The sequence below is a fragment of the Lutra lutra genome, chromosome 5 (genome assembly GCF_902655055.1).
Source record: "Lutra lutra chromosome 5, mLutLut1.2, whole genome shotgun sequence".
Lineage (NCBI taxonomy): Eukaryota > Metazoa > Chordata > Mammalia > Carnivora > Mustelidae > Lutra > Lutra lutra.
The window spans coordinates 96,012,852-96,026,092 of NC_062282.1; the positions used below are offsets into that span (position 1 = coordinate 96,012,852).

The 13,241-nt window shown below is 36.8% G+C and overlaps 1 protein-coding gene and 1 pseudogene across 14 annotated transcripts in view; both read left to right on the forward strand.

Annotated features, from left to right (window-relative positions):
• Window positions 1-13,241, forward strand: part of ERBIN (erbb2 interacting protein) — a 137,016-nt gene that overhangs the window by 95,855 nt on the left and 27,920 nt on the right. For 12 of the 14 annotated variants that reach the window (XM_047729089.1, XM_047729088.1, XM_047729092.1 and 9 more), the window contains 4 exons: window positions 3,220-3,319; window positions 10,384-10,505; window positions 11,644-11,817; window positions 12,736-12,921. In XM_047729089.1, coding sequence (XP_047585045.1) covers window positions 3,220-3,319; window positions 10,384-10,505; window positions 11,644-11,817; window positions 12,736-12,921 — 582 coding nt within the window. The remainder of the gene's footprint in view (window positions 1-3,219; window positions 3,320-10,383; window positions 10,506-11,643; window positions 11,818-12,735; window positions 12,922-13,241) is intronic. The other 2 variants (XM_047729091.1, XM_047729098.1) reach the window with 1 other exon arrangement.
• LOC125101361 (uncharacterized) lies at window positions 11,463-11,618 on the forward strand (annotated as a pseudogene).

Genomic DNA, 13,241 nt, shown 5'->3' on the forward strand with positions numbered 1-13,241 from the left:
TCTTCTGATGTCCATTAGCATGGTAAATTCTTTTCCACCCCCTCACTTTAAACCTGGAGGTGTCTTCGGGTGTAAGATGAGTTTCTTGTAGGCAACATATAGATGGTTTTTGTTTTTTTATCCATTCTGATACCCTGTGTCTTTTGATTGGGGCATTTAGCCCATTAACATTCAGGGTAAGTATTGAGAGATATGAATTTAGTGCCATTGTATTGCCTGTAAGGTGACTGTTATTGTATATTGTCTCTGTTTCTTTCTGATCTACTACTTTGAGGGTCTCTCTTTGCTTAGAGGACCCCTTTCAATATTTCCTGTAGAGCTGGTTTGGTATTTGCAAATTCTTTCAGTTTTTGTTTGTCCTGAAAGCTTTTAATCTCTCCGTCTATTTTCAATGATAGCCTAGCTGGATATAGTATTCTTGGCTGCATGTTTTTCTCATTTAGTACTCTGAATATATCATGCCAGCTCTTTCTGGCCTGCCAGGTCTCTGTGGATAAGTCTGCTGCCAATCTAATATTTTTACCATTGTACGTTACAGACTTCTTTTCCCGGGCTGCTTTCAGGATCTTTTCTTTGTCACTAAGACTTGTCAATTTTACTATTAGGTGACGGGGTGTAGACCTATTCTTATTGATTTTGAGGGGGGTTCTCTGAACCTCCTGGATTTTGATGCTTGTTCCCTTTGCCATATTGGGGAAATTCTCTCCAATAATTCTCTCCAATATACCTTCTGCTCCCCTCTCTGTTTCCTCTTCTTCTGGAATCCCAATTATTCTAATGTTGTTTCGTCTTATGGTGTCACTTATCTCTCGAATTCTCCCCTCGTGGTCCAGTAGCTGTTTGTCCCTCTTTTGCTCAGCTTCTTTATTCTCTGTCATTTGGTCTTCTATATCGCTAATTCTTTCTTCTGCCTCATTTATCCTAGCAGTGAGAGCCTCCATTTTTGATTGCACCTCATTAATAGCTTTTTTGATTTCAACTTGGTTAGATTTTAGTTCTTTTATTTCTCCAGAGAGGGCTTTTATATCTCCCGAGAGGGTTGCTTTAATATCTTCCATGCCTTTTTCAAGCCCGGCTAGAACCTTGAGAATCATCATTCTGAACTCTATAGCTGACATATTACCAATGTCTGTATTGATTAGGTCCCTAGCCTTTGGTATTGCCTCTTGTTCTTTTTTTTGTTGTGAATTTTTCCGCCTTGTCATTTTGTCCAGATAAGAGTTTATGAAGGAGCAAGTAAAATACTAAAAGGGTGGCAACAACCCCAGGAAAATATGCTTTAGCCAAATCAGAAGAGATCCTGAATTGTGAGGGGGGAGAAAGGGGATAAAAAGGGGTTCAGAAAGAAAGAAAAAAAAAAAAAAACTATTAAAAAAAAGAAAGCCGATAAAGAAAAAATATAAAAAGAGGAAAAAATATATATATATTAAACTATTTTAAAAACGTTAAAAAAAGAAAACGGTAAAAGTTAAAAAAAATTTAGCAGAAGAAGAGAAAAAGAAAAAAAAAAATTGAAAAAGAAAAAAAAATTAAATTAACTGCAAGGCTAAAAAATCATGGGGAGAAAGCCATGAGTTCCGTGCTTTGCTTTCTTCTCCTCTGGAATTCCGCCGCTCTCCTTGGTAGGTGAACTTGGTCCTGGCTGGGTTTCCCGTAGATCTTCTGGGGGAGGGGCCCGTTGTAGTGATTCTCAAGCGTCTTTGCCCCAGGCGGAGTTGCACCGCCCTTACCCGGGGTCGCGCTGAGTCATCCGCTCGGGTTCGCTTTGGGGAGCTTTTGTTCCCTGAGCGCTTTCCGTAGAGTCCGGAGGACGGGAATAAAGATGGCGGCCTCCTGGTCTCCGGCCCGGAGGAGCCGAGAGCCCGGGGCCCCACTCCTCAGTGCGCCCTCAGAGAACAGTGCCAAATGACTACCGTCACCCTGGCCTACGGCTGCGCTCCGAGCTGACCGAGCCTGCGACCGGTTCACGGCAACCCGGAGCTGAGAGTCACTCCTCGGCTCTGTCTCTGCAGCCGGCTTCCCCGTTCTAATACCGGTAAGCTCTGCGACACTGAGACACCCCCGATCCTTCTGCGACCCTGCGGGACCTGAGGCCGCGCTTACCCCGCCTGGGCTTCACCCCAGTTAAGCCTCTGGAGCGATGTCCCTCCGCGGAACAGACTTTTAAAAGTCCTGATTTTGCTCCGTTGCTTCGCCGCTCGCCGGGAGCCGGCCCCTCCCCCCGCGGTCTATCTTCCCGTCGCTTTGGATTCACTTCTCCGCCAGTCCTACCTTGCAGAAAGTGGTTGATTTTCTGTTTCTGGAATTGCTGTTCTTCTTCTCTTCAATCTCCCGTTGGATTTGTAGGTGTTTGCAATCTTTAGATAAGCTATTTAGCTGATCTCCCGCTACCCGAAGTAGTCTCAGCCTGCTACTTCTCCGCCATCTTAGCTGCAAATTTTTAACCAAAGTCTAAAGATTTAATTGGTAGGTTGGCAGGTGAGGGAGAGATTGGGTAGTTCCCTCCCTATTTAGAGTTGACTAAGGCTTGGATTGGTAGGATTTTAAGTTAATATGATGGCAAAAGTTATTAGTTAAGAATAAATTGAAATCACTTTATAACCAGTTAGGAAAGAAGTCTTAAGAAAAAAAGAGGTCCAGAATAATGGATTTATAGTTTCACCACTGAGTAACTTGGGGTATCATTAAGGGAGACAGGAGACAGGGAGAAGAGAGAAGCAGGTTACAACTTCGTATTTGTTTTAAGTACTCTCTTTTCAGCCAGAATTAATCTGCAGATAACTGGACTAAACCTTCTAAATTATTTCCTTAAAAGCCTCTTTCCAAAGGGGAAGGATAAAATAAAGAGGGCACAATAATGTAAAATGGAAAGGCTTATTTCATAGCTTTATTAAATCACTGTGATAAGTAATTATTGGACTGTGGATATACTTGTTATAGGAAATGTTTTTAAATTGTATTGATAACCAGTGATAATTGCAATACAGCATGGGTTTTGTTTTACACTAAAAACTAAATGGTTGTTTGTTTGTTTTTTTAAGATTCTTACAAGTTTCAAATCAGTGCCTAAAAGTTTTTTTTATGTATATATAATCTTGCTTTTGTAATCTACACATTGGTACTTTATAGAAAAAATGGTGAGTACTTATTCAGAAGAATTGCTGGATATGTATTTGCTTTAGGATTATTGAAAATTAAACATTTATTTTCTTTCCCTAGTCCAAACCCCTGATACCTCTTCAAAAAGAGACTGATTCAGAGACCCAGAAAATGGTGCTTACTAACTACATGTTCCCTCAGCAGCCGAGGACTGAGGATGGTAGGAACTTAAAAATTTCTTTATTTTTAAAAATTATAATATTAACAAATCACAGCATAGGTGTGAAGTGAATTTTAAGTCTCATAGACTCTTACTAGATTGAAGGGAATTTGGAGAATTAGTCAATAAATTTCTGAAAATGAGAAAATAATTCAGTATCTCAGGATTGTAGATAGTTGAACTTAGAGGTACATGTAGACCATATGCTTCCTTAAGTGATTCCTTGAAATTAAACAGTCAATTTCATCTATAATAGGACTCTCTGTTCTTTAGCGAAATGTTAGGAATACATGTCAGGTGTCATGTAATTACGAATATTGAACCAGGAAATATTTTGTTCACTTCTTTTGTTGTAGACTAAATACCACTCTTGGATCTGTATACCAGATAAGTACATTTGTAGAAGTCTGAGTAAAACGTTATTTCTAAGTTCTTACGTTTTGCCTAGAAAGGGGAATATATAGGCTTTACTGTTGGCCACACATGTTTTTGAACAGTTTTGGTATGAAAGCCTTTTAGACTAAGGAGCAAATTGTTTTTAATACATGTTGTTATATGTCTGTGTGTGATGTGTGTTTTATGTTACACCTAAAAATAGAATTGTTATGTGTATTGTTGTATTGTGTATTGTTATGTGTATTGTTGTGTATTGTTATGTGTATTTTTCTGAAACCAGTGAAAATCTTCATGGCCCTAAGTTATTTATAAATTAACTCTTAATAAATAAAAACATTGCAGAAAATATATTCTTGAGTTTCAGTTTCCTTATCTTGGAATACTGATAATAGTATCTGTTTTGCAGGGTTTCTGTACAGATGAGAACTGGGTGTAAAGTGCTTAGCACAATGACAGAATCAAATTAGCTGTTATTATTCTTACATTGTTTTGGCAGGCTTAGCAAACAGTTTTGAAATACTGAGATTAAAGACCAAAATCATTTAACTGTTCCATTATTGGTGATAAATAGAGAACTCTTTTATCTGTGCTAATTATTTCTTATTCTTTGCAAGGAGAAATAAAAAACTTGCTTTGATAAGTTATCATTTCATGGGAATTATTTAATGAGGTTGATTTGGGTGAAGCAAAACTTTTTAGCTTTTGAATTAAATTAAAAGTTAAGACTTTTGAGAAGTCAGATGTGAATAGCCTCTTTCATTGAGGTTCTATAATTAATGCTTAGAGAATAGGTTTGTAAGCACAATTCCTTTTTCATATATTTAAATAAACCCCCAGTTTCCATATTTAGCAGTATAATTTGGAAATGTATTCATAACAAAATGTAGTATACTTCATTTTAGGTAGTGTTGAAGTATTGTTTAATAATGCAAGTACTGTATATATACGCATTAGAAGTTAAGAAGTTCAGGGGCACCTGGCTGGCTTATTTGGTAGAATTTGTAACTCTTGATCTCAGGGTCATGAGTTCAAGACCCTTGTTGGGTGTAGAGATTACCAAGGGAAAAAAAAAAAAGAAATTAGGAAGTTCAAAGTAGATATACCAACTCTGGCTTATGCCCCTATTTGTGCATTGTGGGGAATTATAATGAATGTTTGGATACATCAGGAGGTGTTTTTTTCTTTGTTTGCTATAGTCCCTGGGACTTATGTCTCTATTTTCCACTTCATCTCTGAAGGTGATTTCTAATAGAATTACAATCAGCTACATAATATATTCCAATAGTTCTTCTTTGATGTGGGAAGATAGAATGGTAATAGTTAAAATATTTGTGAGGAAAGAAAATGAATTTTTAGTGTAGAGAAGAGACTTTAATGTCCTGTTGCATGGGTTAGCAAGTTATTTAAGCAGAGAACCATTTAGTAAATATTATAGGTTTCATAGACTATACTTTTCTGTTCTACCTACTTGATGCTGTCTGTTTCATGCAAAAACAGTCACAGACAATATGTAAACAAATGAGCATAGGTGTGTTCTAATAAAATTTTATTTGTGGGCAGAGCAATTTAGATTTCATGTAATTTTCATGTGTCATGAAATAATTTTTTGAGTTTTGGGTTTTTGCTGCAACATTTAAAAATTTTAAAACTGTCCATAGGTTGTAAGCTATACAAAAACAGAAAGTGGTCCAGATTTAATAGCTTTTTGTCCCTGTCCTAAAGGCATATTGGGAAAATTTGTTCTTATTCTCCTTTTGCTGCATTTATTTCAGAACAATAATGAAAATTGGTAACTATTAGAAACCCGATACAGGGACGCCTGGGTGGCTCAGTCGATTAAGTGTCTGCCTTCAGCTCTGGTCATGATCCCAGACTCCTGGGATCAAGGCCCACATCAGGCTCCTTGCTCAGCCAGGAGCTTGCTTCTCCCTCTGCTTGCCTCTACCCCTCCTTATGCATGCTCGCTCTCTCCTCTCTCTGACAAATAAATAAATAAAATCTTAAAAAGAAAAAAAAGAAATCCAATAAAGATATCATTTTGAAGGAAGATTCTCAGACAAAATTACTCTATCCTTTGTGACAGAACCAAAGTCTCCAAAGGACTTATTTAATCTTTGATAATTTTATTATATTAATGCGTTACTACTGTTTGGTCTACCTGCTTTTGTTGCTGCCATATAGAGACTTCAGAATGTTCTTTTCCTTTCATTTTAACTAACACTAAAATAACCAAACATGATTCAAGCAATGACTAAAACTAGCCAAAGGCATATGTATTTTTTTATTTGAGTAATGAACTAAACTGTTGTGGGGTTTTTTGTTTTGTTTTGTTTTGTTTTTAATTTTATTTATTTATTTGAGAGAGAAAGTGAGTGAGCACGAGCAGGATGAAGAGCAGAGGGAGAAGCTGAGCAGGGAGCCCAGTGTGGGGCTCAATCCCTGGACTCCGGATCATGACCTTAGCCAAAGGCAGATGCTTAACTGACTGAGCCACCCAGGCATCCCTGAACTAAACTGTTAAATATACATCTGTGAGAGACCATTGAAGGCCCTTCTAGAAAACAATCAGATAAATATATTCTGTCATAATACTTTTTGTTCCAATAAGTGATTGGCACACTGTGGCCCATGGGCCATATCTAGCCTATTACCTGTTTTTGTGTGGCCCACAAGCTAAAAATAGTTTTTTAAGGTGAATATTTACATCAGTTTCATGATAGTCAATACCAGTTAAGCAATATGTTACTCCAACAGTGAGAACTTTAGTCTTCTCATTTACTATATAACAAAAAATTTTAAAAGTTTAGTGTATTTTAAATTTGTCAGTAATCTTTGGAAATTTGATTTCTCTCATAAGTACCTACTGTAATATCCTTGATTTTTGTCTCTTGGTTCACAAAGCTTAACATATTTATTATCTAACCATTTACAGAAAAAGTTTGGTGACTCTTGCTCAGAACTGTTCTACTCATGGGTATACTCATGCCTTGATCTCTCTTACTGTCTTCTCTTTTCATGATTCAGATTTACCTGGCCTCCTATCATTTCTGTCATTTTGATTTATCCCGTTTGTTTCTAAAACAGGTCATAGTTCAGGTAAGAAATGTATTTGTGATACAAAGAGTAGAAGTAGCAAAATAAAATCTTGGCCTTCGAATTTTTGGTATGAGAGATGTATTTTAGAGTAGAAGCGTCTTAAAATGAAAAGTCTGGGGACGCCTGGGTGGCTCAGTTGGTTAAGCAGCTGCCTTCGGCTCAGGTCATGATCCCAGCGTCCTGGGATCGAGTCCCGCATCGGGCTCCTTGCTCATCAGGGAACCTGCTTCTCCCTCTGCCTCTGCCTGCCATTCTGTCTGCCTGTGCTCGCTCTCTCTCCCTCTCTCTCTCTGACAAATAAATAAATAAAATCTTTAAAAAAAAAAAAAAGGGCGCCTGGGTGGCTCAGTGGGTTAAGCCGCTGCCTTCGGCTCAGGTCATGATCTCAGGGTCCTGGGATCGAGTCCCGCATCGGGCTCTCTGCTCAGCAGGGAGCCTGCTTCCCTTCCTCTCTCTCTGCCTGCCTCTCTGCCTACTTGTGATCTCTGTCTGTCAAATGAATAAATAAAATCTTAAAAAAAAAAAAATGAAAAGTCTGAGATACATTTATAATATGCTGAGTCCTTGGGGTGCCTGGCTGGCTCAGTCAGAAGAGCATGTGACTCTTGATCTCAGGGTTGTGTTGTGAGTTTGAGCCCCACCTTGGATGTAGAGATTACTTAAATAAATAAAACTTAGAAAAAATAATATTCTGAGTCCTCTTAGAGTTTACATGTTTCTCAAAGTATTTCACTATAGGTATTATTACAAAGAAAACACCGTAACATACTGCACTTAAAGTACTGAATCAGAAACTACACTGACATGGCCAGGTGGGTGAATTCTTTTTCAAATGCAAGAAAAACTTTTTCCTTTATCATAGTACCTCAAAGTAATAAACAGGTCAGAAAATACAATGTTCTTGGCTTGGAGTTTTATACAGTTTAGGAGAATAGATACTTGGTTCACATTTAATTCATTCCATTTTTATTTAGCACTGATATGCCAAGCAGTGGGTTAGATATCTAAGTATTTAATGATAAAAATCCTTGCTTCAAGATGCTCATGTTATGTGGTGCCTGGCTGGCTCACTCGGTAGAGCATGTGACTCTTGACCTCAGGGTTGTGAGTTCAAGGCCTACATTAGGTGTAGAGATTAATTAAAATCTTTTAAAAAAAGCAAAAGCTCACCTTCTAAAGGGGAATAATGATGGATAAGTTTGAAATAGAAAGCATGGTATTTGGGGCCTATTAGCGGAATCAGTGTTAAATGGGAAACAGCATCCATGTAATAATTTGTAGCTGGGGAAAACTGGTTGTTGCAGGGGTCAGGGAGTTTTCAGTCTGAGTGTTTTGATGGCATTTCTTTATTCATTGAAGTCAAAGAGAAAACTTCCTCTAGAGGTAGGGGGTAGGGTCCTTGAAGACAGTGATTTGTAGTAGGAGGAAAGACCGACTAGAAATAAATAGGATTCCTGGGCAGCACTGAAGATGGAGCAAAGATAAAGGAATACCATACATTTGTAAAGGTTCTAAACAACAGGGTGATGTCACTTTTCTCTGATAGAAGTGAGCGGTCCAGAACAAAGAAGTTAGGTGGTTGAAGTAGCACATCCATAGGTTTTGTTGGAAAGGTGTAAACTGAGAAAGGGGCAAGAAATTTGAAAGTGATTAAAATAATGTATCATTAAACCAAAGCTGAATAGAAAAGAAAGTAAAACCTAGAGTGGATTTACAAGAAGAATAAGAAATGAGAATAAGGAACTCAAAGTGTACCAGCAATAATAAAGAAGGGAATGCTTTGAAAGAATGAGTGTAGTGTCAAGGAGGAGGAAAATTTTACAGAAGCTTACATCTTGAGTGTGACTAGGGTTATGAATCACATTGGTGAAATATAGATGGACATTGAAATTGAGAAGATTGAGACCTGTGAAATTGTAGTGGCGTAGAGGGGGATAATCACACATTGTTACCGTTCTTGATATTGGCAGGTTTTAGGTAGAGAGAAAGGCTGTTAGGCAAATACTAGAGTCTCCAGTGAATATGCCAGGGTTATCAGGTCTAGTGGCATCTAAAATGTAGAGAAAGTTGTAGTATTACTTGATGTCCTGAATCTCAAAAGATGTGAGATTTATACAAAAGCGTAGAAAGTATAGGCGATCAGAAGTTGACAAGAATGAGGGTCATGGTAAAAGTTACTTCCCTTGGAGTTCTGAAAAAATTCTGGTAAAGATTGCTTTGGCTTGATATAAAAACTCTTAAGAGATTTCTCAGCTAGTCTGGTGATTGAAATTATTGCTTAAGATGGGAGGGGAATTTTTTTGAATCGTTGAAATAGGCTTTGCTGCAAACTGCTTGGCTCTGCTTGCCTTTCCAAGTATACCACAAAAGTCAATAGGGATTCCTAGGAATTTGAACTACCTTCCACAAAACAAAAACAAACTTTATAATTCATTAACTATTAATGCCACAAAGTTATTTTTTTAAAAATTTTTCTTGAGCCAAGTATTGAAAACAAGAAAAGCTAAAGATAAAAACTCAGTTCTTTTTGTTCATATTTGGTTTTGTGATGTTCTTTGTTTGGATATGATATTACAGAACGGTAAGAATCCCACAATAAGGACTAAAAATTAATGATAATGATGCTACTTTTGGCTAAATATTCAAATTGAACACATACGGGTATTCTAGCAATTTTTTTTTTAAACTAATTTTGGGTGCTTTTACTCCCTTTTGTTTTGAGTGAGTGGAGTCATTTTCTTTTAGAGGACAGAAAACAGTTGTGATTTTATCTTGTATTGCACAAACTTCTGTATGGTGAGATATAATAGTCAAGTGGATTAATTTTTAAGCCTTGGATTTTTTTAACTTGCCTAAAAAGCAAAAAAAAATAACAGTTGTTGACTCTTTACCTTCAATATTATATTGCATAGCAGGATATGTAGTGTTGCATTTATGTTATTAGATTTTCAATTTTCCTTACATTTTAATGTAAAAAATATCACTTTATTTATTAGCACTTTATTTGCTTAGTAAATTATTAGCACTTTATTTGCTTAGTAAAGCTGTATATAAAGTATAATGTATAATGCAAAGATGTAATTGCAAGGCATCAAGGTAATCTTTTTTTAACCAAAGTAACTCACTTTGTCTTTATCTCCTCATCCCCCATATATGATGAACAATATCAGAATAGGGACGATTATTCTGAATGCAAAAACTTGAATGAAATAATTTATGTATTGCCTTGTCATATGTCATATGCCTTGTCATATGCTGAAGGAGGCACAATTACCATGCTGCTTTTTGTAGAGAACTGCACAAAATCACATACCTACTTAGAGTTGTAATTGTTAGATTCTTTTTAGGAACCCTTCTGGTAATAGGACAAATTAGCTTAAGGGAAGAAAAGATATATGATTAATACTGTTAAAGAAATATTACAATTACAGTAGCATTGAATGCTCCTGGCATTGATCAGTCTTGACTTATCTTAATGTTTATAACTCAAAATTATGAGCAAGTAATGGTTTTCCATAATTACAGCAAAATATAGTAGTTTTTTTTTTTGTTTTTTGTTTGTTTTTCTTTAGTTATGTTCATATCAGATAATGAAAGTTTTAATCCTTCACTGTGGGAGGAACAGAGGAAACAGCGGGCTCAAGTAGCATTTGATTGTGATGAAGACAAAGATGAAAGGGAGGCACCTCCCAGGGTGAGTCCTATTCTCCCTTCAGGTTTTAAACAGGTCCACTGATACTTAATTGGTGCTATTTACCTTACTGTACTATTTCAGGAGATACAGAGGAATATTGGTTTCATTCCTTGCCCTCAAGGCACTTGAAGTTTTATTGATTCCACACATATGTCCTGTGAAAGAATTTAAGAACAGTATAAAACTATGTGATTTTAAGCCAAATTTCATAATATAAAAATAAGAAAAACACGTGATTGCTTTCCCTCTTCCCGTTCTTTAATGATTTATTATTTAGATTCTAGGGATCAAGAACTCTGTTATGAACATGTTTTTCTTTATGGGTTTGAGAATCTGTGTTGCAGTGATAGAAGTAGTAAATAATTCATTTCCAAATTACTTGTGGATATAATTATTTTGCCCTTACATAAACTAGCTGAATCCCAGAAAAATGGCAATTAGACTGACTTTGGAAGTATTTGGTTCCTGGCATATAAGACAGTATATAAATGTAGGAATTTTTATGTGGCTGGAAAAATATCTAGCTGGAAAACATACCTGTTTCAAAGCCAAGTGATAGTGTTGGCAATATCCACACCATAAATCTTAAAATGGAATACATATTAGTCTGCTTTTAAAAAAAGCTTTCAAAGTATTAGTTAAATCTGTAACTATGAAGTCTTTCACTATTGATAAAACCGTACTTCTGTTCTGTCTAAAATGCTTTCAGGGGGTGCCTAGGTGGCTCAGTTAGTTAAGTGGCTGGCTTTGACTTAGGTCATGATCCTGGAGTCCCAGGATCAATTCCTGCATCAGACTCCCTGCTTGGCAGGGAGTCTGCTTCTCCCCCTGACCCTCCCCCTTCTCATTCTCTCTCTCTCTTTCTCTCTGTGTGTCTCTCTCTCTCAAATAAATAAAATCTTAAATAAAATAAAATTATTTCAGTGGCTTATCATCTGTGTTTAAAGTTACCCCCATAGCTTTGCGCAGTGGCTGTATCGTAGCCAATGAGGTTTATCCGAGGCGCGATTATTGCTAATTAAAGTTACCCCCAGGAGCCAGATAACTAATGCAATTAAAATGGGTTATAGTTAAATTTTGAGGTTGATGTTAGAAAAATTTACCCATATTTCAAATTTTACTTATTTTATTTCTCTAGGAGGGAAATTTGAAGAGATATCCAACACCATACCCAGATGAGCTTAAGAATATGGTCAAAACTGTTCAAACCATTGTACATAGACTAAAAGATGAAGAGACCTGTGAAGATCCGGGAAAAGAACTGAAACCACATGAAGATCAGCAAGTTGTAAATAATGATGTGGGTGTGAAGGTTAGAAAACTCAATTTTAAAGAATTGACTAAAACTTATTTCAAGCTTTTTAAAACTTTGAAAGAATAATCGATATAATGGTCCTTTTGGTATACACGATAATGTCCTCCCAAATTTAGGGTGTTGTTCTCACCACCTGAAGTAAAAGCTGAAATAATTGGCAAACTCTCTGATTGCTATTATTACACTTCAGTATGGTTACAGACTTTCCATATGGGCAGGATAACGTCATCATAGGTTTTTAAAAAATCTTGCCTGAACCAAGGATAAGCTAAGGAATGTCAGAAAATTTGTTGTTACAGAAATACTTTTTTTCCCCTTGTTAACATTGATCCACTCTACCCAATTCTAATTTTAAATGTAATTGCTATGACAGACTATTTCCTTGGGATGTTTCAGAAATGTACAACGATCCTTAAAGTGTGTGTTCCTTTCATGGAATTTGTTCCCCCACATGATATTACAGAAACAGTTTCCTTATGTTGCTAGAGTTACTATACATTCCATAATCAGCAGAAAACAGTCTAACCAGCCTGAGTTTGAGCCTACTGAGCTAAGTGACTCATTCATGAATGCCAGCTTTGCAGTTTAAGAGGTGAAATGTAGCCTCAGCTAAATTATAAAGTTTAATGTGGTTCATGAACCTTTGGGGGCCACCTGTTCCCCAAATGAGCATATATGACCTAAATAAATACATACCATACTCACATACATACACACAAACACACTCTAAATATATATATTTAGTAATCTCTGCACCTAATGTGGGGCTTGAACCCATGATCCTGATATTAGAACTCACAAAGTCTTCCTACTGAACCAAACAGGCACCCTACTTTTAAATTCTAATCTGAACTATAGCACAAAAATAGATACAGAGCTTTAAGGAATATGGATTCTTTGTTTTCTTTGACGTAGACTTCAGAAAGTACCACTCCAGTAAGAATCAAAGCTGATGAAAGAGAAAAGTATATGATAGGAAACTCTTTACAGAAGACCAGTGAATCTGAAGCTGAGATTAGTCCTGGGAGTCTACCAGTGACTACAAATATGAAAGCCTCTGAGAACTTGAAGCATATTGTTAATCACGACGATGTTTTTGAGGTACTGCATTATGATTATTCTCTGGAACAGTTGTAACAACTTTTAAGAATTTAGCATTTCAGGGCGCCTGGGTGGCTCAGTGGGTTAAAGCCTCTGCCTTCGGCTCAGGTCATGGTCCCAGGGTCCTGGGATCGAGGCCCGCATCGGGCTCTCTGCTTGGCAGGGAGCCTGCTTCCTCCTCTCTCTCTGACTGCCTCTCTGCCTACTTGTGATCTCTCTCTCTGTCAAATAAATAAATAAAATCTTAAAAAAAAAAAAAAAGAATTTAGCACTTCATTATTCCTAACTAAAGATAAAAAACTGTTAATCAAAAGCAGAAA